This window comes from Rattus norvegicus, chromosome 8 (assembly GCF_036323735.1).
Source record: "Rattus norvegicus strain BN/NHsdMcwi chromosome 8, GRCr8, whole genome shotgun sequence".
Lineage (NCBI taxonomy): Eukaryota > Metazoa > Chordata > Mammalia > Rodentia > Muridae > Rattus > Rattus norvegicus.
In genome coordinates, this window is record NC_086026.1 from 89,533,994 (window position 1) to 89,556,272 (window position 22,279).

General features: G+C 43.2%; 1 protein-coding gene across 4 annotated transcripts in view; it reads right to left on the minus strand.

Annotated features, from left to right (window-relative positions):
• Col12a1 (collagen type XII alpha 1 chain) overlaps positions 1-11,893 on the minus strand; it is a 118,053-nt gene extending 106,160 nt beyond the window's left edge. For 2 of the 4 annotated variants that reach the window (XM_039082534.2, XM_063264976.1), the window contains exons 1-2: positions 11,500-11,874; positions 8,464-8,572 (exon numbers count right to left, since the gene is read on the minus strand). In XM_039082534.2, the coding sequence (XP_038938462.1) occupies positions 8,464-8,536 (73 nt within the window). In that variant the 5' untranslated portion in view covers positions 8,537-8,572; positions 11,500-11,874. Of the gene's footprint in view, positions 1-880; positions 998-8,463; positions 8,573-11,499 lie in introns of all 4 variants that reach the window. The other 2 variants (XM_039082533.2, NM_013142.1) reach the window with 2 other exon arrangements.
• Between the last annotated feature and the right edge of the window lie 10,386 nt (positions 11,894-22,279).

The following is a 22,279-nucleotide window of genomic DNA, read 5'->3' on the forward strand; positions in this document are numbered from 1 at the left end:
AGCATACTTTCTAGATTCTTTTAACTCTCAATTCAATTAGAAAGCACGATAGCTCCTAAAGACTGTATTACTGTTTATATTATATTCATTATATTATATAGAGAGCTATATGTAATATATGATATATATCAATTATATTAAATATTTCACAAGGCATAATTAAGAAAGGTAGCATAAATAGCAAAACGCTGAGAAATGCTCCTGGTTTCTGTGTGGGCCACATACAATAACCGGAGCACTGTGGGACATGAGGATATTGAGTCCTTGTGGTGTTCATTTTGAACATTGAAAGTCAATGTTCCCAGAAGGACCCTCTTTGGGTTGTTTTAGAATATTCTTTAGAAGAAATGAAGCCATTAACCAGATGCACTTAGAGAGAAACAGGAAATGGTGGCATTTTTACTCTTTCTTCAGTCCTTTGACCATACTGTCTTTTTTTTTTTTAATCTCCCTGGAGAGAAAGCATTTTAAACTTCCGGTATTCTAAAAAGCCAAGAGATAAGTAAGCTCTAGTGATTAGCACTATTGGCAATATCCATGTGCACTGACAGCCAGTGAAGACTTCTTATCATTTAGCCAATGCAAACGATTACTTTCCCAACTGTTTTTAGACATTGGTTCTCCACACTTGGGCAGCATGGTTAATTAGCACTGTAAATAATACAATAGAACATCCAAAACAGGTTTTGCTTTGCTTCACCTTGTTTACTAGAAATATCGCTATCATAATCTGTAGCTCTGAGTCCACCAAATACCTGGCAACATCAACCAAATCCTTCTAGCTTGCCCATTCTTGCCCTCCCTGCAGTTAAGTGTGAGGCTTGGCAGACTGTATGATCTTGATGTTTCTGTCCAAAAACCTCAGCACCTTGAAACTCACCTGTTGTAGAGTCCACTGTTATTCTGTAACCCACAATTGGATCAGCTGGTCTCTCCCATGACATATGGACAGTATTTTCATCTATAATTTTAAAATTCAAGTCGGAAGGTGGGTCAACTGCGAAAAGAGAGCTGAGATCAGTTACGTTTGCCAATGTCAGAAAATGGTTAATGTGATTAATGAAGAATTGTGTCGAGCAAAGCTTACTAAAGTTGTCTTTGCATAAATTTGTTTCCAACAAATATAAAAGATATCTTGTTGGATCAGGAAAAAAATTAAAAGCTGACGAGATATGACAAAACATCAGGAAGTGTACAAATTACAGAAGACAGCACGGAACACTTGATACTTGAATTGCTAGGCCATCCAAGAATGGCCAGCAGTATCAAGCAGAGTAGAAACATGTTTGGATACAAGAACAATGAAATCACATATAATAACCACATATGCAAACAATTCACATAACAATTAAGGAAATTCAATGCATGCTGAGTGCACTTTGAACAAGCATGCCAAATCACGACCTGCTTACAACCATAGACGTTAATTTAGAACAGTGACACCACACTCTTTTATAATGTAGAAAGAAAATTGCTGGAGATTGAGGTTCAATCTTTGCATTGCTGCTTTGTTATTGTTGTTTGATACATCTCAGCCTGTGGCAGAAGCTTTCAAAACCTCTTCGAATGGAAAAGAGAAATCAATTATAAAAGTAAATATGTCTCACTAGGAAACATTCATTTAAATGTATATCCGTATTAAAGTAATAAAAGTATTAAAATGAGATGTGAATGATTTATGAGTATATAAACAATGCTGGAGATGTTTATAAAACTTATATTCTGCCTGTTTACACCAATTTGCTCTGTTCCCAAGGTGTAAACCAACATGGTCATCGCCTTCATAGTAGGCACTGGCCATACTAGAAGTAGCATTTTTAAGTTAAAATGCCAGTGTGTCCCTTTAAAAAACAATGGTTAATTATGAAAAGACAACATCCATGTGTAGTTATGGGCAATTATCTACAGAACTTGAAGAGAAATGGAGAAGAAGGGTCAGCAATGGAAGACATGACTTGCATAAAATGTTGGAGGACTCAGTGACAGATATCACTGTAAGGTACAGAGAGGAACAGTTTACATACAGAACTGTACAGCATCATGCAATGTGTCAATGAAATGTTGACTCGTTTTTAGTTTCCCACAATGAACAAAAGCCTCCATGTACAATAGTCATTACACAAAGACATTCCTGAAATATTTTATAATGATATTCTCTACGCAATCTTCATGCCTCCTCATGCAGTATTGTACTGACTCACTGTCAGTGCATGGTCAATGCTTTGAAAATCATTACACTTGAAGCAAGTTCAATACAATAGATGATTTTCAGCCATTTGATTCTTTAAATGTCTTAGCCTTAGTCTACAGATATCACTCATTGTGAGCGAGACGGTTTACCTCTGTTTTAAGAGGTTACCATCTCCTTTTAGAATTTTCTGAAAGTCAATTGACGTGTAGTCATAGCTCTGAGACACACGTCGGAATTTAATGGGGATTAGAGCCATCTTTAACATCCATAGCACATTTTTAAAGAAAACAAAACTCATCAGGCAAACATCTGCTTTAATAAATTGCCCCTTCCAGCTGTGGAAGATGGCTTTGGTTTTATTGGATACACTAGAAGAATGAATGTTACTTTCTTACTATCCATACACAGGCAGTGAGATTAGAACTATTATTAATCTACATGCACAGTTTAATCATTCAGCATTCTCCTGTCGGGAACCAGATTGCAATGTTTAGCTGAAGTCATCACTAGTATACTGTAACAAGCATGCAACAGATGTTAATAGGACAATGGGTATTAAGAATATCATTATAAAATATTGTTCTGATAGAAATGGCTCAGGACAAATTTAATGCAAAGGCAGACACAACCGGCCTGAGCAGCTTTTAAAAAAAATCAGTACATGGAAAAATAGTACCACCAACCTTGGAAATTGACCTGAAGGAGCGGACATTAGGTTAAAACTGCTGAAGGTCAGCAGCGGCCCACCTTGTTGATTGATATCCAAGTGACCAGGATTCCAGATAGACTGAGAAAATGACTGTGGGGGAAAAGTCTTGAACATTTTAGAGGATTGTAAGGTGCTCGTAGAAACTCGGATGTGGTGCATGGGATTGGAAAGTAGGAAGAATGGTCTAGAATGTGCAAAAAGCAGAACCCTCTCCATTGTTTGCACTCTGGTTAATTTTACCAAATATGTAACATTTCAAGACTGTCATTTATTTACATATTTTGTGATTTTTCATGAAAAGAATTATGAAGTAGGTATGAGGGCATGGCCCCATCTATCTAAATCAATGCAAATATATGTTTTTGTTGATTTGGGACATTTTTTACATTAAAATAATTCACAACCACCATTACATTGTCACAGAATCTAGGTGTTCCCTAAAACAACGCTGATGTTGGCATAGTACAAGCACTAACTAGCTACATACAGTTTGTGAACACAAACCACCATAGCCAAGCCAAGGGTAACATAACTAAAATTATACATGACAATCTGATTCATAAAACCTGGGTTTTTATTATGAAGAAACGAAACCTTGAGTATTTATAACTGGTAATTTAATTTTATACTTAGACATAATGTTTTTAGCATCAAAATACTGTGAAAAGAAAGTGGGATTCTGATGAGATTTCTGTTACACAAGCTATAGGATTTAGGACATGGTAGGAATGATCATAGTATGTAAAATGTATTCAATGTCTTTTGTATAATGTGCAGACATTTAGACATTTTACTTGTTATCGACTTTGTCTTTACAATGCCTTGAAATCATTGTGTTATAAGTGAAATTCAAATGAAATCATTACAGTTCATAGATATCAATAATTTTATCTTGCAGTCTGTAGAGCTTTCTGCCACATTAGATTAAATGTAAAGAGAAGAAACATTTCAGTCAAATCTTTAGGATATTTATACTATCTGTTAATATGTACATACATTTTTTCTACTCTCTGAAAAGTCACTATTAAAAGAAATTATACCTGCCCAATAATATATATGTAGCATGCTGACATCTGCAACTCAAATATAGACAGACTTTGGAAGGCAGCTATGCTCACCACTATATCACTAATATAGATTTAGTTAGAATTTGATATATTAACTTCACACACTTGTTCAAACAATTTTAAAATTGGTGTGTCCGTATTAGTTTAAAGAAAAATAACCTTTTTTCAATTAAAGTGCCCAACAAAAGTCTATATCCATGAACGTCAGAAATAAGCAAATAGATGGATGAATTGATGGATCATTGGATGGATGGATCATTGGATGGATGGATGGATGGATGGATGGATGGATGGATGGATGGATCATTGGATGGATGGATCATAGGATGGATGGATCATTGGATGGATGGATCATAGGATGGATGGATCATTGGATGGATGGATGGATGGATGGATGATGGATGGATGGATGGATGGATGGATATAATATAATGTTACAGACAAAACAAATAAAAATACATTAAATATCAACTTGAAAAAGTAGTAGGACCTTTGTTCTAATATTTGAAATAACACTGGAGAGGATATTCTCTCAATGATAGAAGCCTTGGATATGTAAAGTGTGATGCTTGTTATATTCCATAGGCATTAATTTAATTATTAATGCTACCAAAATTCATTTTGTTTGCATTTATAAATACCAAAAATAGAAGCAGAAAATGAACATTTCAGACAAGTAATTAATACTTGGTACACATTATGATATGGTTTTTCCATTAAGTTGACCAAGCTGAACAGTTGCTGAAAAGGAAAATCAGCACTAGCCCACTGGTCCCAGATCCTGTGGGTGCTATGTAGTAACTACACTAAAAAACTTACGAGTAGGTGGGTAGATGGATGAATGGATGATGAGTGCATGGGTGGATGAATAAATGAATGGGTGAGTGGGTGGACAGACGGATCAATCAATGTGTATAATATGCTACAAACAAAGCAAATCTAAAAGCTACAATAAAATATCATCTTGAGGAACTCTCATTTCCTCATCTGGAAAACAAAACAATCAGAATAGATGACATCTAAGTTCTCTGGTTTGAATACTTTGTTGTATATTAGAAACAGCATTATAAAAATACAAGAAGAGATGGTCAGAAGGCCATGACAATGAATGGAAATCTGCAACTGACAGTGGGGCAGAGGGAGGTAGGAAGCATCTCCAGGATGAGACAGAGACATAGAATAAGGGAGGCACCCAAGAATCAATGGGGGTGATCTTAGCTGTGACTCACAAAACTGGAAATATAGAACCTGAAGGAAATACAGGCCCCTCCTGTAGCCAGGCAGGAACCCCTGTCGAGGAACAGGAACACCAACCCACCCATGAAACTTTCAACCCAAAATTTTTCTGAGGGGTAGAACAAAGACTGAGGGAATGGCCAACAATAACCAGTTAACTTGAGACCCATCCCATGGGCAAGCACCAATCCCTGATGCTATTAATGATACTCTGTTATGCTTGCAGACAGGAGTCTAGCATGGCTGTCCTCTGAGAGGCTCCACCCAGCAGCCGACTCAGATACAGACACCCACAGTCAAACAACCCCTTTCATAAGAAGGAGAGGAGAAATGGGGAAAGGATTGTGGGAGGATTCCTTAATCTAGACACAAGGCAATTAAAGGCATGGATTAAGATCACTGAGGAACTGATAATGACTGTTTATTATGTTATAAACTATAAATAATACTAACAAAATTAAAAATGAATTTCACAAATTTCATGTCCATCTTAAATTCTAGATTAATTGAAAAGGTGTCCAGTTCTCAAGGAACAATGACCATTAACTATTTAATGCAAAGCTAATGTTTTTTTAAAAAAGCCTATTAATATATGATACCCAAACCCAGACTGACTCACACAATCTAGACCCACACAGAGCACTAGCAAAGGTTTGACTTTGCTGGTTTATTTAATGTCCACTTAAGGAAGAAAAAAATCACCTTTGCATTTAGATCTATAGGACACAGTAATCTAGCATGGTAATATAATTCATCATACAAGTGGAAACACAGTGGTAATTTTATTATGATTTTTAAAGGCAAAATGTAAATTTTTAAATAATTTAGATTAACACGAAAAACTGTGCTTCCAACATATAAAAGAAAGCAAATAAAAGTTATCCAGGAACCACAGAACTACAAGAGCATATATGAGACACACACATACACACACACACACACACACACACACACACACACACACACACACACACACACATACACACTAAGTAACCTTGGCTACCCTAGCAGAAGACTGTAAGCAAGAGGGCAAGTGGAAATATTGAAATACCCTCACAGAAAGGTTTGGGCAGGGGGATCGATTACATATCCCAACATCCCCAGAAAGACTATGGCCACAAATTTTGTTAGCACTCTACAGGCTCCTGGGGCCATTTAGTTAGCAGTTAACACCAGGGCTTAGGTGCCCAACAAGGAGCAAATGGCCACATGTGGCTGAAGGGCTTGAAGCATGGCCAGTGCATATTGAAATGTGCTGCAAGTGTAAAAAGTACATGACCAGCTTCCAAAACTTAGCACAAATATGCAGGGGGGGGGGGGTCACTGATGTTTTGTCTTTCAATTTGAAACAAAAATATTGTGTTAAAACCTTTCATGTTAAAATCAACTTTTTCTGTTCCCTTTTGTCTATATGACTATAAGAAATGTTTGAGTTATATGTGTGGCTTACATTTTTTTACTCATCTTTCTGGCTGACGCTGCCAAACTAGAAGACAATCCAAAAATGAATTTTATTAAAATATACTGGCCTGAAGGAGGAGGTGACAAGAGCTTAAGAAAGAAAGAAGAAAAACCAACTATACTATATGGAAACTAATATAAAATTAAAAGATAAAATCTGAGCTAATCAGAAAGGCCAATCATATGTCCTTTGTAACTGTATTTTGCTGTCTGGCCAGTACCACTTAAGTGATGTTTTCCACTTAGCATAATCACCAACCTAACCCTATACTTAAGAATTCTCAAAACTTTTATTTTCAAAGAACTATTTTCTTAATGGGCAATAAACAGCCCACTTCAGTGACTTATCTAAAAATATCTTCAGTAGTGCTTCCAGAAGTTTCTCAAATAAAATTCCTTCCTAACTGACATCACAGCAAGGATTACTGAAAGGCCACCTCATCAGAATACTCGTTCAGGAGGCGAGAGAGTAGCCTCATCAAGAAAGCCAGGCCAGCAAGCATCTGGAGATCTTACATGCGCTACACATGTAGGGCCACTACGGTTCCCTAGCGTTAATTCTCTCTACCTGTAGTTGAAATAGAACTTTTTTTAAAAAAACATTAGGATTGTCAAGAAACAGCCCTACATACCCACCCCTTCTAGGAGCAGCACAGTCCACCCTGGAATTTCCAGAGCCTACAGACATCTCCTCCCTAACTTCATTAAAGGCATTTCTTTCATTCAAGAGGGTAAAAAGACTTTTTAAGATTAACCCTTTTATCTTGCGGAACACGATTAGTTTGCAAAGTCCCGAATGATAATTGAAAGAGCTGGTAAGATTATCACGTGGAAGGGACTTCCTCAATAAATACTGAGACATTAAAGCACTAAGTGTACCAAACAAAACGAAATTAGGTTAAAAATCGAACAAAAGTTTTCTAGACGGCAAGGTACAGGAAGCCGTTTCGGAGCCACATCGTGGTGTCCCTGGGCACCTAGTGCCAAGACGCTGAGGTCAGACGCGGCCAGGTCTTCCCAGCCAGGCAAAGGCAAGGGCATGCCAAAGGGGTGCCCGGATCCCAGCCGCCTCCAGGCTGGAAACACTGGCACAGAGCCAAACCGCCCCTCCTCCAAGCTGGGTTGTTCTGGGACGCGCGCGTGCTTTAGAAACCTCTGAACCAAACGCATACAGCAGAGTCCCTAGATTCAGTGAGCACCCCCTAGGGGTCAATTTCTGCTTGTCACTCATCCCCCACCCACCCACCTCCCCAAGCAGTTTGAAGGTTGACTCCTTTGCCTGAAATCTGCCTATCCAATTGAGCTCCCCTAACCTGCTCAAAAAGAAAAGAAAGGAAAACCAGACGCGCGGGGCTGGCAGTGTTGGAGTCTTTTATTTCTTCTTGTCACTAAGGTCACAGTCCTGACCCAGGTGATCAGCTGCTGATCCTGTAAGGATGTCCATATTCTGAGGTTCCTCGTGGCCAGACGTCTGGGATCCTCTTGACAGAGCTGTTGCCCTATTCAGGGAACTGATCCTCAAGGAAGGCAGCAGTGTTGGTGGCAGTGTGGACAGCACACTGCAAAGACAAGTGCAAGGAGACCACACAGCACTGTACAGAATAGGGGGAGCAGAATACAAGAGCTGGACCTGAAAGTTCAGAAACGGACACACCTCAGAAGGCAGGCGTTTCTCTGAAGAAGAGAAAGCACCGGAGGACGTGCAGAGAAAACAGACCAAGCAACAGAAGCAAGAGAGTCTTTTCCTTTCTTGAATTCTGCAGTTTCAATTTGCCATAGGAGAAGTAAAAGCATTTTACCTTCTGCCTCAATAGAAGACAGGAGTAGGGCCACGCCCAGGGCGGCCAGCGCTCGGGGAAGCCCGGTCTGCATGCTTGTGCCTCAAAGCTCACAGCCTCATGAAGGGATCTGAAGGAGGAAGCAGTGATCCATCAAAACCCAGCCTAAGCGGGCCAGGAACGAGGTTAGACTGGAGCCTAAACATAGTCCCGAACCCAGCCTTTAAAACAACAGGGCCCAGCCCAGCACATAATGGACCTATTGTGGGACCATGGAAGCCAAATTCTTCCAATAGGTTTAATCAGGGTACTGGTAGGAAATTCTAATTTAAAGAGGATACTCTTCCCCCAGGGAACTGGTTCTGCCTGGTGCCCTGTAAAGGCCTGACCACACCGCACATGATTTCATACTGCCAAGGTGATGGATAATTTGGAGGTGATTTTATCCCTGACTCAACCAAATGTCTCTTCCAGCTGGGGACTTCATTTGGCTGCTTTTCCCTAACTGCTGAAACTCTTTAGGTAACTGTGCTTTAATGGTCCTGAGGTAATTTGAGAAAAGAAATAATAAACCTCTTTTATTCTATTTTCTTCAGTTTATCCTGACTAAAAATGTGCGAATAAGTTCTTAAGATCTGAAATAGATTGCATAGGGATGCAGAAGGCCCAAATGAACCCCAATTCTTCTGACAACCATGTGATTGTCACATCTGATAAACCCTTTACCAAAGACGAGGGCGGGGGACTCCCTCTAAAATGCTAAATAAATAAATAAATAAATAAATAAATAAGATGAAACCGTAGAAAAAGCAAAGTACCCTTGTCTGTTTTCCAAACATTCTTAAATTTTACAAACCTCAACAGTTCTTCCTTATGATTGCCCGTGTCTTAATGCTAAAAGAATACAACTAGTACAAACCCCAGAGGTGAGAAGGTTCTTAATTTTTCCTGACTTTGCAACTCGATTAATTCTTTAATGGCAAAGAGTCCCACCCGCCTTTTTGTAGTTTCCCAACACACAGTGGCTGTCTCAGCAGCAGAATGGACTGTCCTCATATAGTCTATGATCCGGTCTAGAAACAAAAGTTAGCAGCAATTAGCTGGCCAAACACGGGAACAGAATAAGGAGATTCAGAGGTGCACACATTACTTTAAGCCAACCCCATAGCCCTCTTGACAAATGAGAGGGGGAGGGGTGCTGGTGTTTGGCAATTCAAAAATAAGCGAAAGGTTGGGCTCTCCTTGAGAGAAAAAGAAACTGACAGTCTCCAACCATGCCTTTCCAAATCACTGGCACAAGGGTTGGGGCAGCTCTCATCGGAGTGTAAATTGCATTTTACATGTCTGAGGAGCAGGCAAGCCAAATTGCCCAGAGCTCCTTTTTATGAAGCCAATATTAAAATTTTGGCGCAGCTCTGGGATCTAAGGGATTTGGGTAATGTTTTCCCTCCTAATTAACAACATCCAAACCCTTTCCTACGTTAGTCAAAATTTTTAAAGATTAAAAAAAAAAAAAAAAAGTATTATTGCTCCATTGTTGTCGTCACCCGACCATAAGGCTGATATAATGGTTTAGAATGCAGTTGGCAGCTGTGGTCATGAAAAGTTAAAGGGTGGTAGCCTACCCACAAAAATCTGTGTGCAGTCGAGGGGGGCAGAAGGGGGCTTGTTAATAAGTTGAACAAAAACTTGAGTCTTGGAAGAGTTTATCTTAGTCTAGTGCGCCACCTATCGGCTTCCTGACAAAGCATCAGGAATGAATCACCTCTCTTTGGGGTATCTGATGAAAAACTCAGCCTTCTCAGCCAGCCAAGAATTCCGTATACGTTTTAAAGAAAAGTTTCTCTCCCCTGCTTAGCCAAAACATTTATCGGAGTGCTTAGCAACGCTCCATTGAGCATTCTCAGACCTAGATGTCTGAAAGCGGTAGCCCTTACGTGGCAGTAGGATTTCCCTTACTTCCCCCTCATGAATGAAAATGAATCAACTGCCTGAAATGGGGGCACTATGGGAACTGGTCCCTTTCGGACAACTGGCCCCTCCCCCACCCCTTGTTGGAAGAGGTCAACTCCTTAACTCTCTCAAGTTTTTTTCAGACGCACACACAGGCAAACATGTTTCATGAGCCCATCTAGATTCGAGGCGTCACCTACGTCTTCTATAAAGGCTACCTAGCCAAGGACGAGCTTACTCTTGTTTCTTTCTCCCCCAACCCCCATCCTTCCCCAATATTCCTTAGAAGACTCCAACCTTGGAGGTGAGAGGAGGTATATGCCCAAGATCCGAATTGGTCAGGGGACGGTGGCTGAGGAAGCCAGCTGCAGGTCGCATTTGTCTCTACTCTTAAATGCGCTAACTCCACACACTTCTGATCGCTACACTCAAAGATTGGAGGAGAAACCTCCTCAAAGGTCCCACTGACTGACCCTGGGTAAAACTTAATCCCAATGCATTCAGGAGGAACCAAAAAAGGAAGCCTCGGAGCTCTGAAAGCCAGCCTAACTCTCTAGCCCCTTGAAAGCAGTGGAGGATGAAGCCGGGGCAGCTCCCCCCCCCCACCCCACCCCCGAGCATCTGGAGATGCCACTAGCGCCCAATCTCGCCAAGCTGGAGCGCTTTCCCTCCATGGAATTCTTCGCGGGGCGTACAGAACTTCACTTCGTTTTCCTGCCATGCCTTGTGTCCCTGCTACAAACCCGGCATCCCTGGCAAAGCCACCAGATTATAAAGAGCGACCTACGCAGCCCATGCACTTCCCTGAAAGCGACAGCTGACTATAGAGGACATTCCCCTGCACATGGACACATTGAGTCCTACTTTGCACGCCGGCAAGCCACCTTTCCTTCTCCCTCCAAAACTCCAAAGAAACCGCAAAGTTTCTGTGTCACAGATCTATCTCGGGCACACTAATCAATCGCTTCCAAAGCCAACCAGCCCCTGCTGGGCAGTCTGCCAGCCCCGGGTTAAGGTACAAGCAAGAAGCGACTTTCCCCAGTTATCTTTGGGGAAAGGCCGCGAGGGGTGGGGGATGGGGTGGGCAACAGAAGCCAGACTGACCTGAGCCGGAGGTGACAGAGGGAGCGGGCGTCCAGCAGTCTCCGCGTGGGACCCCCCGGGCCTGTGAGGGCGCTGCGCTCCAGGAGCACCTGACGGCCGCGGGTGTGGAAAAGGCGGCGGGAGCACCCAGGAGCAGCGCCCAAGGCGCGGAGCGGAGGCAGGGGGACTGAATGCAGCTGCCCCGCGGACGCGTCTGCAGCGCCGCCTTTGCTGACTGGGAAGAGACTCCGCGCCGCGGGCTACTTAATAGAGGGCTGTTCCCGGCTCTCAGTTTACTCGGTTACGAAACGCCTGAGAAGGTGGAAGGCTGCCACGGGTGATGTATGCTCCTCGGCGGTGAAGGAGGTCTACTTTTGGGAACGTGTGCATACTTCGAGCATTCCTTCGGCGTGAGGTGGCGATCGCCGTAGTAGCAATGCCCCTCCGGGGGCGGGGAGGAGGGAGGGAGAGAGGGGGACAGCCGCAGCCGGGTTCCCTGCCAAGGGAGGCCGCGGACTCCTCCGCTTGGGGCGGGCTAGGGGGCTCGGGTTTCCCTATCCCAACCAGTTTCTTTAATACGTTTATTTTTCTAAGTTAAGAACAATGGACAAGAGGGAAACGGATCTTAATTTCAGAACGCCGGGATGGGTATCCCCTTGTCCCTCACCGTGCCATCTCCATCCACCACCGTCCCCACCTCCACCTTCCTCCCCCTGTCCTGGGTGCACTTAAAACCGATTTACAGGGTTTCCATTAACTAACTGTCTGTGCACGCGGCGGGCCTCTGTCTTTCCCAGTCTCCAAGCTGCGACTTTGAAAACTCCGACAGCCGCCTGCTCCCGGCTCAGGGAGAGGATGGCTTTCCCAGGCCTGTCTGTCTAACCTAGTTTTTCAGGATAGAGCCGGGAGGCTTCGATTCAGTCTGGAGGGAGGGAAAAGGGAAGCTATTGGAACTCCAGGGTCATCCCAACCGAATACTCAAGAACAAGTTTTATTCGCCGTAGAACTTTTTTGTCAGAGCAAGAGTTGGCCCAACCTGGGGCTTCAGGCAGCTCTTCCCTTAAAAATTCCTAGAGGTGAAAAGGACGAAGAGGAGCTCGAGGGCGCGCGCGCGCACGCGCGTGCTACCGAGATGGCCAAATAGGAGCTGAACACGCCAGCACTCAGGCTTTTTCTGTGTCTCCCCTAATTCCCGGCACTCCACCCCTTGGACGCAGTGGGAGTCTGGCACTTGAAGTTGCCAAATTGTACAAGACGCATGGGAGGAAGCGTCCAGTAGTCACACGACGGTATCCGAAAAGCGCTCGAAGACGGATTCATACATGCATTTGTGAGCTCAGAACTCGCTCCGCGGATTTCCGGCTTCTTGAAGCCCAGAGAGAAGTTGTCTCAGCGGGGTTGGGCTAGTGGGTACTGGAAACTGGAGAAAGCTCAGGACCTGGAGTTAACCGTCCCTTCATAGCAGAAGCTGAGAACGCACCTGATCTAAGCCTTTCCTCCATCCTTGATCTCACCTTTGCAGATTTGCTCTTCCCTCCTCTACGATAGTGTTGGGATTGACCAAAACTCTGCATGCTGTTTCCCAGTCTTCTTGCGTCTTGCCCAGTGCACAGGCTGCCTCTGGCCAGAGCTAACCAGAACAAGAGGGGAGTCTGCAAGAAAAGAAACGAGAAAAATGAGAATGGCCACCTCTGCACATTCTTGGAGCACGCAGGGCCCACTCAATGGCCACTGAGCAACTTGCACAAAGCGCCCACACAGTGCACAGGCTTTTCCCTCATGTCTCCACAGTTCTGGTGTCTGACTAGACCTCCAGCCAGCGTGTGAGCATGTCTGGAGGATGCAATCACCAATGTGTGCGACACAGCTGATGTTTCACATACCTGTAGTGCTTAGAGGTACCCCAGGAGCAGCAGTGAGCCCCTCTTCAAGCCTGAAGGGACCTCAGCTTCCCAGCCTGCTCTTCAGCAGGACACGTACCACCACGTGTAGGGAGCAGACTCCAGTGTGGTCCCCAGACACGTGAAGGAAGGGGGCAGCCAGACTGACCAGACCATCACCTCACTGTGTAGGTGAAGGGCTACACCACCATAGAACACATACAAGTGCGCACATGTGCGCACGCACACACGCGCGCACGCACACAAGCACAATGACACTCCCTATCTAGAAAGGGAGAAGTGCAGGAGTAAGAGTATCTGTCCCTTCTGTCCCCATCCTCCTCTTGCTCAGTCTGCAGCCGGAAGACTGAGTGAAAGAAGCTTCTGGACACACACATCCTCTCAAGCCCAGAGCAGAGAGGGACAGGCTTCCATGCAGGGACTCCTTTTGCTCTAGTCATTCTTAGCCAGAAAGGCTGGGGGAAAAATTGCTAGGTAGGTAAAGTAAGCCAACAGCTGCAAAAGCCCTGCTCACCCTCCGAAAACCAATTCCTGCGCAAAATTTCATGGTTCTAGAGGAAGAAGTGGGGACGACTTGCTGGTGAAGGAGACAGTCACAAACTTATTATCTAAGCACGCTTATTCACAAGGGGCCATGGGGCAATTCAAATCCTCGCAGCCTAAAGTCTCAATTGTTTGGTCTCCTGGGCCCTCTAAACTTGAGTTCAAGTACAGTAAAGGGACAAACAAGATTGAACCCCTCCTACCCAATGCCTTTCAATGGGCATTTACTTCTTAACTCCCCTTAGACTCCGTTAGGTTGCAGTAAAGCGGTGGTTTTTTTTGCTGACTTGAAGCACAGCTGGTTGTATTTATTGAGTCTAGTTGCTTCCTGTGGGTCTCACTCCTCCAGCCATATCCCCGCGATCTGCCCATCCTCTCTCTGCCTCTCTTCTGTCCCCACCTCTTCTCCCTTCGAGTCCTGGGTTCCCGGGGGTTCAGGATTTGCAGATCTCTTGTCACACAGCGCGACCTAGTGGCTGACTAGAAATCTGAATTAAATTATGGAAGTAGAATTGGATTTTGCGAGCTGGGAGCGATTGGAGGATTTGGTGTCGGTTAAGGTGCTCAGTAGAGAAAACCCTGACCCAAAGCTGTGAGGCCCTGCACAGTTTTTGAAAAATAAACAGGGGGGGGGGGGAGATACATTTCAAGATGAAACTGAGACATGGCACCAACACCAGCTTCTAGAAAATTCAAAGTGCATGAAATCAGTTTAACTAAGGTCCCTAGAGATAGGATAAACACTTTCTATTCCCACTGCACATTCTAACTGGACTGCCCCCACAGAAAGGAAGGAGAGACCTGGCCTGACATGGAGGCACTATGGAACGCTGAGGATTCTGTGTGGGCCCAGAAAAGGGTTGTGAGAGTGTGGAGGGTATCGAGGTGCTGGTGTTCCTCCTCCTGGTTGTCGGAGGGATGGTGAACATTTCCCATCCCTGTGGGCAATTCAATATGCATTTAACCAGCACCTTCTGTGTACCATTTGTCTTAATGATTGTTCTACAGCTGTGAAGAGACACCTTGGGCCACAACTCCTAACCCTTCTGGTTGGTTGGTTGGTTTGTTTGTTTGTTTGTTTGTTTGTTTGTTTGTTTGTTTTTCGAGACAGGGCTTTGTGTAGCCCTGGCTCTCCTGGAACTCTGTAGATTAGACTTGCCTCAAACACAGAGAGTTGCCTGCCTCAGCCTTTGTCCCCCAAGTGCTGGGATCAAAGGTATGCACCACCACCACCCGGGCCTTGCCAATCCTTCTAATCCTTTCAAATAGTGCCACTCCCCGGTGCCCAAGCATTCAAGTATAGGAGGCCATGGTTGCCATTCTTATTGAAACCATCACACCACCAAAAGCCAAGTTCTGAGCAGCCAGTGGTAAAACAATAAAGACAAGGCCTTCCTCTCAAAACTCTGTTAAACAACATTTGAGCTGGGCACCTAAGGCAACTTCAAGTAACTGGGCCCCATCGACAACAGGAAAGAAGGGATGCAGTGTATGCCTACCTTTTATCTTCCCAGAATTTCTTCCATGAAGCCAAAGACTTGGAATACTTTACCCACACCTCATTTATGCTAAGGGCACAATCTCCCCGACCAGGGTCCAGGGTGTGGGGAGCTTGGGAGCAAAGAGAAGAAAGAGTCTTCACCATATGTATCTTACTATGCAAGATCTCAGCCCAAAGTTCATAGGTTGCATTGGAAATCATAAAGGTTCTAAAGCACAGCATCCACATGTAAAACCTTGTCACGGTGGACTACTCAGGTTTATTAAGAGCCAAAGTCCGCTGGGAATTTATGTGTAAGTTAGTTCTGACCTCCTTGGGCAAAATGTAAAAGGCAAAAGGAAACAAATTCATTTACAAGAGGAAAAAGCAGCTCTTTGCCTGGTTCTCCCTTCATTCCCTCAGTAGTCGATACTGTCTCTCTGACCAAGACAGGGATGTAGGATCTATTTGTTCATGGCTGTCAGAGTAAGCTAAGGCACAGAGCTCCTAGTCAAGCATCTACTGTGTCTGCAGGCAGTGTGTGAATGCTGACACACATTTTCAGGTTGTAGAACTGAAAAATCACAGGAACTCGTGTTTTAAGATTTGATCTTGCCCAGAAGCAGTGGCACGTGACTTTAATCTGAAGACTCCAGAGGCAGAGGCAGGAGGATCTCTGGGAGTTTGAGGCCAACCTGGTCTACAAAGCCAGGTACAGGAAGGCCAGGGCTATACAGAGAAATCCTTGTCTCGAAAAAAACCAACCAAACAAAGCTTAGATCTTTCTTCTCAACTAAAGTTCAGCTGTAACCAGACAAACATTTCAGTTCCTGATATTTTCTAGTGTATTTTATACACTCACTAACCAATGCTGTGAAGTGTGTTCATCGTTGACCCACAAGTCTCTAAAGCAGACATAGTTTGAAATAATCCTTAAACTTTGGTGACATGCGCCCTCTAGTGGAAAAGATAAGTAATTCCCTGGTCAGGCTTACCTTCATTATTTAATCTGGAGCAATCATTCACAAATGTTTCTCATAGAGCTCACTGAGGCACTCTGGAAAATCTCCAGATTCCCATGTTTAAGGCCATACCAAAAGAAAGCACCTTTTGTACAAAGTGTGAATACATTAACAATGAGCAGAGAATTTGTAAAGATTCAGGGAAGGGCCAAAATAAAAACTAATTTGGAAAAGTATGTAGGATAGAGGATAAAAACTAATTTGGAAAAGTATGTAGGATAGAGGATAAAGAAAACAAAGAAGGAAGGAAGGAACAAACGAAGGAACGAAGGAACGAAGGAGGGAGGGAAGGAAGGAAGGAAGGAAGAGAAATCAGCCCAATCTATCACAATGTCTCAACTTCCCCTCAAATGACAAAAGAAAGATGAAAATAAATTGATATGAGACATATTTTATGCTACAGAAACTAATTAAGAATTATAAACAGGGGCTGGGGATTTAGCTCAGTGGTAGAGCGCTTACCTAGGAAGCACAAGGCCCTGGGTTCGGTCCCCAGCTCTGAAGGGAAAAAAAAAAAAAAAAAGAATTATAAACAATCTATGGTGATTCGAATGAGAATGGACCCCATAGATTCATATATTCAAATGTTTGGCCCCTAATTGGTAGAACTGTTTTTGGAAGGATTAGGAAGTGTGGCTTTGATGGTGTGTCACTGGGGTAGGCTTCAGGTTTCAAATGCCCCACAGCAGACCCAGTCTCTTCTCTCTCTCTCTCTCTCTCTCTCTCTCTCTCTCTCTCTCTCTCTCACACACACACACACACACACACACACACACACACATCCTTGCCTCCTGCCACGCTTCCTGTCATCATAGTTATGAATTCTCCCTCCTGAACTTTAAGTCCCAAATTCACCACTTCCTCTTATGAGTTGCTGGGGTCACAGTGTCTCATCACAGCAATAGAAAAGTTTTTACGGCCAAGGTTAGTACCAGACGTTAGTTGAGGAAGTGGTGCACCGCCGTGTCAGGCCTGACTGTGCTGCTTTTAGAGGGCAAGATGGACTAGGAAATCAGTTGAACACTGTAAACACGGATTAATAGGCAGCCTTAGCAGGAGCGGGGAAGACGATAGAGCTTAGAGCAATGTGGGTTGTGGAGGAAGCCTGTTCAAAGATTTCAGAGGGGAACAATATCACCAACTGGACACGAATTATTCTTGTGATGTTTCGGCAAAGAGTGTGGCTGCTTTCTGCCCCTGTCTTAAAAAGGTCTTCAAAAAGCTAAAATGAAAATTAACTGATTTCATTAGCAGAGGAGATTTCAAGATAGCCTAATATAGATTCTCTTGGGTAGTTATTAGTGATCATTTTCATGCAGATCTACAAAGAAAAAAGAACAAGCATGGGGGGGAGTAGAAAATATACAATTTGTGAGGGAAAGGAGCACCAGAGAATATCATGCTGAAACCAAGTCTCATGCCCAAAGAGATAAGAAGTTTAAAGAAAGGCGTTAAGTGGAATAAAAGGAGTAGTATACTCGAGGTAAGCCCCACACCCAGCTAATTCTGCAATTTGTGGAAAGAAGGGGCCTAAGGAATTATCTGTTCCGAAAGAACAGCAATAAAGAAAAGCTTATGCAAACACAATTCAAGGAAGGGGTATATTCTATGCCCATCCAACAGCATCGGCCGCGTGGCTCTGGCTTTAGAGTTATGAAGAGAACAAGAGTAAAAATGTTGTGGGATCTTCTTTGTTAGTTAAGGAAATCTGCTGAGGTCAGGCATGTCAGGGGTATCCCTGAATGGAAGTCCAGAGAGGCCATTGCGTGAAGCTTGAAAAGGACACCTGGATTTTGTTGGAGACTCTGAGATGCCAGAGCCATAGGATGTGTGCAAGGGAGAACTGCAGAGAGAGTGGAACCAGAGTAAGAGAGAAAATTGTTTCCCTCATTAAAGAATGGATGGGGGATTTCGGGATCTTGTAAGCCCTTTCACATGAGACTTTAACATGGGATTTAGAGTTTGCCCTTCTCATTTTGGTCTTATTTTGACCCAGTATCTCTTCACTGTGGCCCTAGTTTGCCCTTTTGTCATGTATATTCTATGTCATGGTATGTCGGAAGTATTTAATTTGTTTTTTGCTCTTGACTTTACAGGAAGGTTACATTTAAGAAACTGCCTTGGGTCTCAGAAGAGACTTTGGACTTTTGTTTCTTTGGGGGTGGGGGGGTTGTTTGTTTGTTTTTAAGTGTTGAGACTGAAAGATTACAGGGATGTTTGAAGTTAAAATAAATGCATTATGCACCATGGTGTGATTATAATCCTGTGGGGACTAGCAAATGAAGTGTGAGAGTTTGAATGAGAATGGCTTCCACGGGGCTTATATATTGGAATGTCTGATCCCTAGTTGACAGGACTGTTTTGGAAAGGACAAGGAGATATGACCTTGTTGGCGGAGGTATATCTCTGGGGTGGATTTTGAAGGTTTCACAAGAACGTAACAGGCCCACCTGCACTGTTCTCTCTGCCTTGTGCTTGTGGATCAGAAGTAAGCCCTCAGCTACCATTTCAATTCCATGCTTGATTGCCCGCCATGCTCCACACTCTGTTGGACATGGACTCTAACCCTGTGGAGCACTGAGATGGATATTAAGTGTTTTGTTTTAGAAATTGCCTTGGTCATGGTGTCATGAATAGAAATAGCAATAGAAAAGTAGCTAAGCTCTGCTCCCAAACCCCGTGGGAGAGAGACCTCACCGCCTGGTCAGGTGGGCACTCCTGAGGCTGCAGAGCAGAAGAGACCACCAACACTGCCCACCCCTGTCCACATCCCTGGCCCAAGAGGAAACTGTATAAGGCCTCTGGGTTCCCGTAGGGGAGGGCCTAGGAGCGGCAGGACCCCTGCGCCTGAGACACCACCGGAACCTGAAGGAAACAGACCGGATAAACAGTTCTCTGCACCCAAATCCCGTGGGAGGGAGAGCTAAACCTACAGAGAGGCAGACACGCCTGGGAAACCAGAAGAGACTGCACTCTGCAAACACATCTCGGACGCCAGAGGAAAACACCAAACGCCATCTGGAACCCTAGTGCACAGAAGCTCCCGGAAAGGGCGGCGCATATCTTCCTGGTTGCTACCGCCGCAGAGAGCTCGTGGGCAGCACCCCGCGAGCAAACTTGAGCCTCAGGACCACAGGTAAGACCAACTTTTCTGCTGCAAGTGACCTGCCTGGTGAACTCAAGACACAGGCCCACAGGAACAGCTGAAGACCTGTAGATAGGAAAAACTACACGCCCAAAAGCAGAACACTCTGTCCCCATAACTGGCTGAAAGAAAACAGGAAAACAGGTCTACAGCACTCCTGACACACAGGCTTATAGGACAGTCTAGCCACTGTCAGAAATAGCAGAACAAAGTAACACTAGAGATAATCTGATGGCGAGAGGCAAGCGCAGGAACCCAAGCAACAGAAACCAAGACTACATGCCATCATCGGAGCCCAATTCTCCCACCAAAATAAACATGGAATATCCAAACACACCAGAAAAGCAAGATCTAGTTTCAAAATCATATTTGATCATGATGCTGGAGGACTTCAAGAAAGACGTGAAGAACTCCCTTAGAGAACAAATAGAAGCCTACAGAGAAGAATCGCAAAAATGCCTGAAAGAATTCCAGGAAAACATAAATAAACAAGTAGAAACCCATAAAGAGGAGACACAAAAATCCCTGAAAGAATTCCAGGAAAACACAATCAAACAGTTGAAGGAATTAAAAATGGAAATAGAAGCAATCAAGAAAGAACACATGGAAACAACCCTGGATATAGAAAATCAAAAGAAGAGACAAGGAGCTGTAGATACAAGCTTCACCAACAGAATACAAGAGATGGAAGAGAGAATCTTGGGAGCAGAAGATTCCATAGAAATCATTGACTCAACTGTCAAAGATAATGTAAAGCAGAAAAAGCTACTGGTCCAAAACATACAGGAAATCCAGGACTCAATGAGAAGATCAAACCTAAGGATAATAGGGATAGAAGAGAGTGAAGACTCCCAGCTCAAAGGACCAGTAAATATCTTCAACAAAATCATAGAAGAAAACTTCCCTAACCTAAAAAAAGAGATACCCATAGGCATACAAGAAGCCTACAGAACTCCAAATAGATTGGACCAGAAAAGAAACACCTCCCGTCACATAATAGTCAAAACACCAAACGCACAAAATAAAGAAAGAATATTAAAAGCAGTAAGGGAAAAAGGTCAAGTAACATATAAAGGCAGACCTATCAGAATCACACCAGACTTTTCGCCAGAAACTATGAAGGCCAGAAGATCCTGGACAGATGTCATACAGACCCTAAGAGAACACAAATGCCAGCCCAGGTTACTGTATCCTGCAAAACTCTCAATTAACATAGATGGAGGAATCAAGATATTCCATGACAAAACCAAATTTACACAATATCTTTCTACAAATCCAGCACTACAAAGGATACTAAAGGGTAAAGCCCAACATAAGGAGGCAAGCTATACCCTAGAAGAAGCAAGAAACTAATCGTCTTGGCAACAAAACAAAGAGAAGTAAAGCACACAAACATAACCTCACATCCAAATATGAATATAACAGGAAGCAATAATCACTATTCCTTAATATCTCTCAACATCAATGGCCTCAACTCCCCAATAAAAAGACATAGATTAAAAACCTGGATACACAACAAGGACCCTGCATTCTGCTGCCTACAGGAAACACACCTCAGAGACAAAGACAGACACTACCTCAGAGTGAAAGGCTGGAAAACAACTTTCCAAGCAAATGGTCAGAAGAAGCAAGCTGGAGTAGCCATTCTAATATCAAATAAAATCAATTTTCAATTAAAAGTCATCAAAAAAGATAAGGCAGGACACTTCATATTCATCAAAGGAAAAATCCACCAAGATGAACTCTCAATCCTAAATATCTATGCCCCAAATACAAGGGCACCTACATACGTAAAAGAAACCTTACTAAAGCTCAAAACACACATTGCACCTCACACAATAATAGTGGGAGATTTCAACACCCCACTCTCATCAATGGACAGATCATGGAAACAGAAATTAAACAAAGACGTAGACAGACTAAGAGAAGTCACGAGCCAAATGGACTTAACAGATATTTATAGAACATTCTATCCTAAAGCAAAAGGATATACCTTCTTCTCAGCTCCTCATGGTACTTTCTCCAAAATTGACCATATAGTTGGTCAAAAAACGGGCCTCAACAGGTACAGAAAGATAGAAATAATCCCATGTGTGCTATCAGACCACCACGGCCTAAAACCGGTCTTCAATAACAATAAGGGAAGAATGCCCACATATACGTGGAAATTGAACAATGCTCTACTCAATGATAACCTAGTCAAGGAAGAAATAAAGAAAGAAATTAAAAACTTTTTAGAATTTAATGAAAATGAAGGTACAACATATCCAAACTTATGGGACACAATGAAAGCTGTGCTAAGAGGAAAACTCATAGCGCTGTGTGCCTTCAGAAAGAAACAGGAAAGAGCATATGTCAGCAGCTTGACAGCACACCTAAAAGCTCTAGAGCAAAAAGAAGCAAATACACCCAGGAGGAGTAGAAGGCAGGAAATAATCAAACTCAGAGCTGAAATCAACCAAGTAGAAACAAAAAGGACCATAGAAAGAATCAATAGAACCAAAAGTTGGTTCTTTGAGAAAATCAACAAGATAGATAAACCCTTAGCCAGACCAACGAGAGGACCCAGAGAGTGTGTCCAAATTAACAAAATCAGAAATGAAAAGGGAGACATAACTACAGATTCAGAGGAAATTCAAAAAGTCATCAGATCTTACTATAAAAGCCTATATTCAACAAAACTTGAAAATCTACAGGAAATGGACAATTT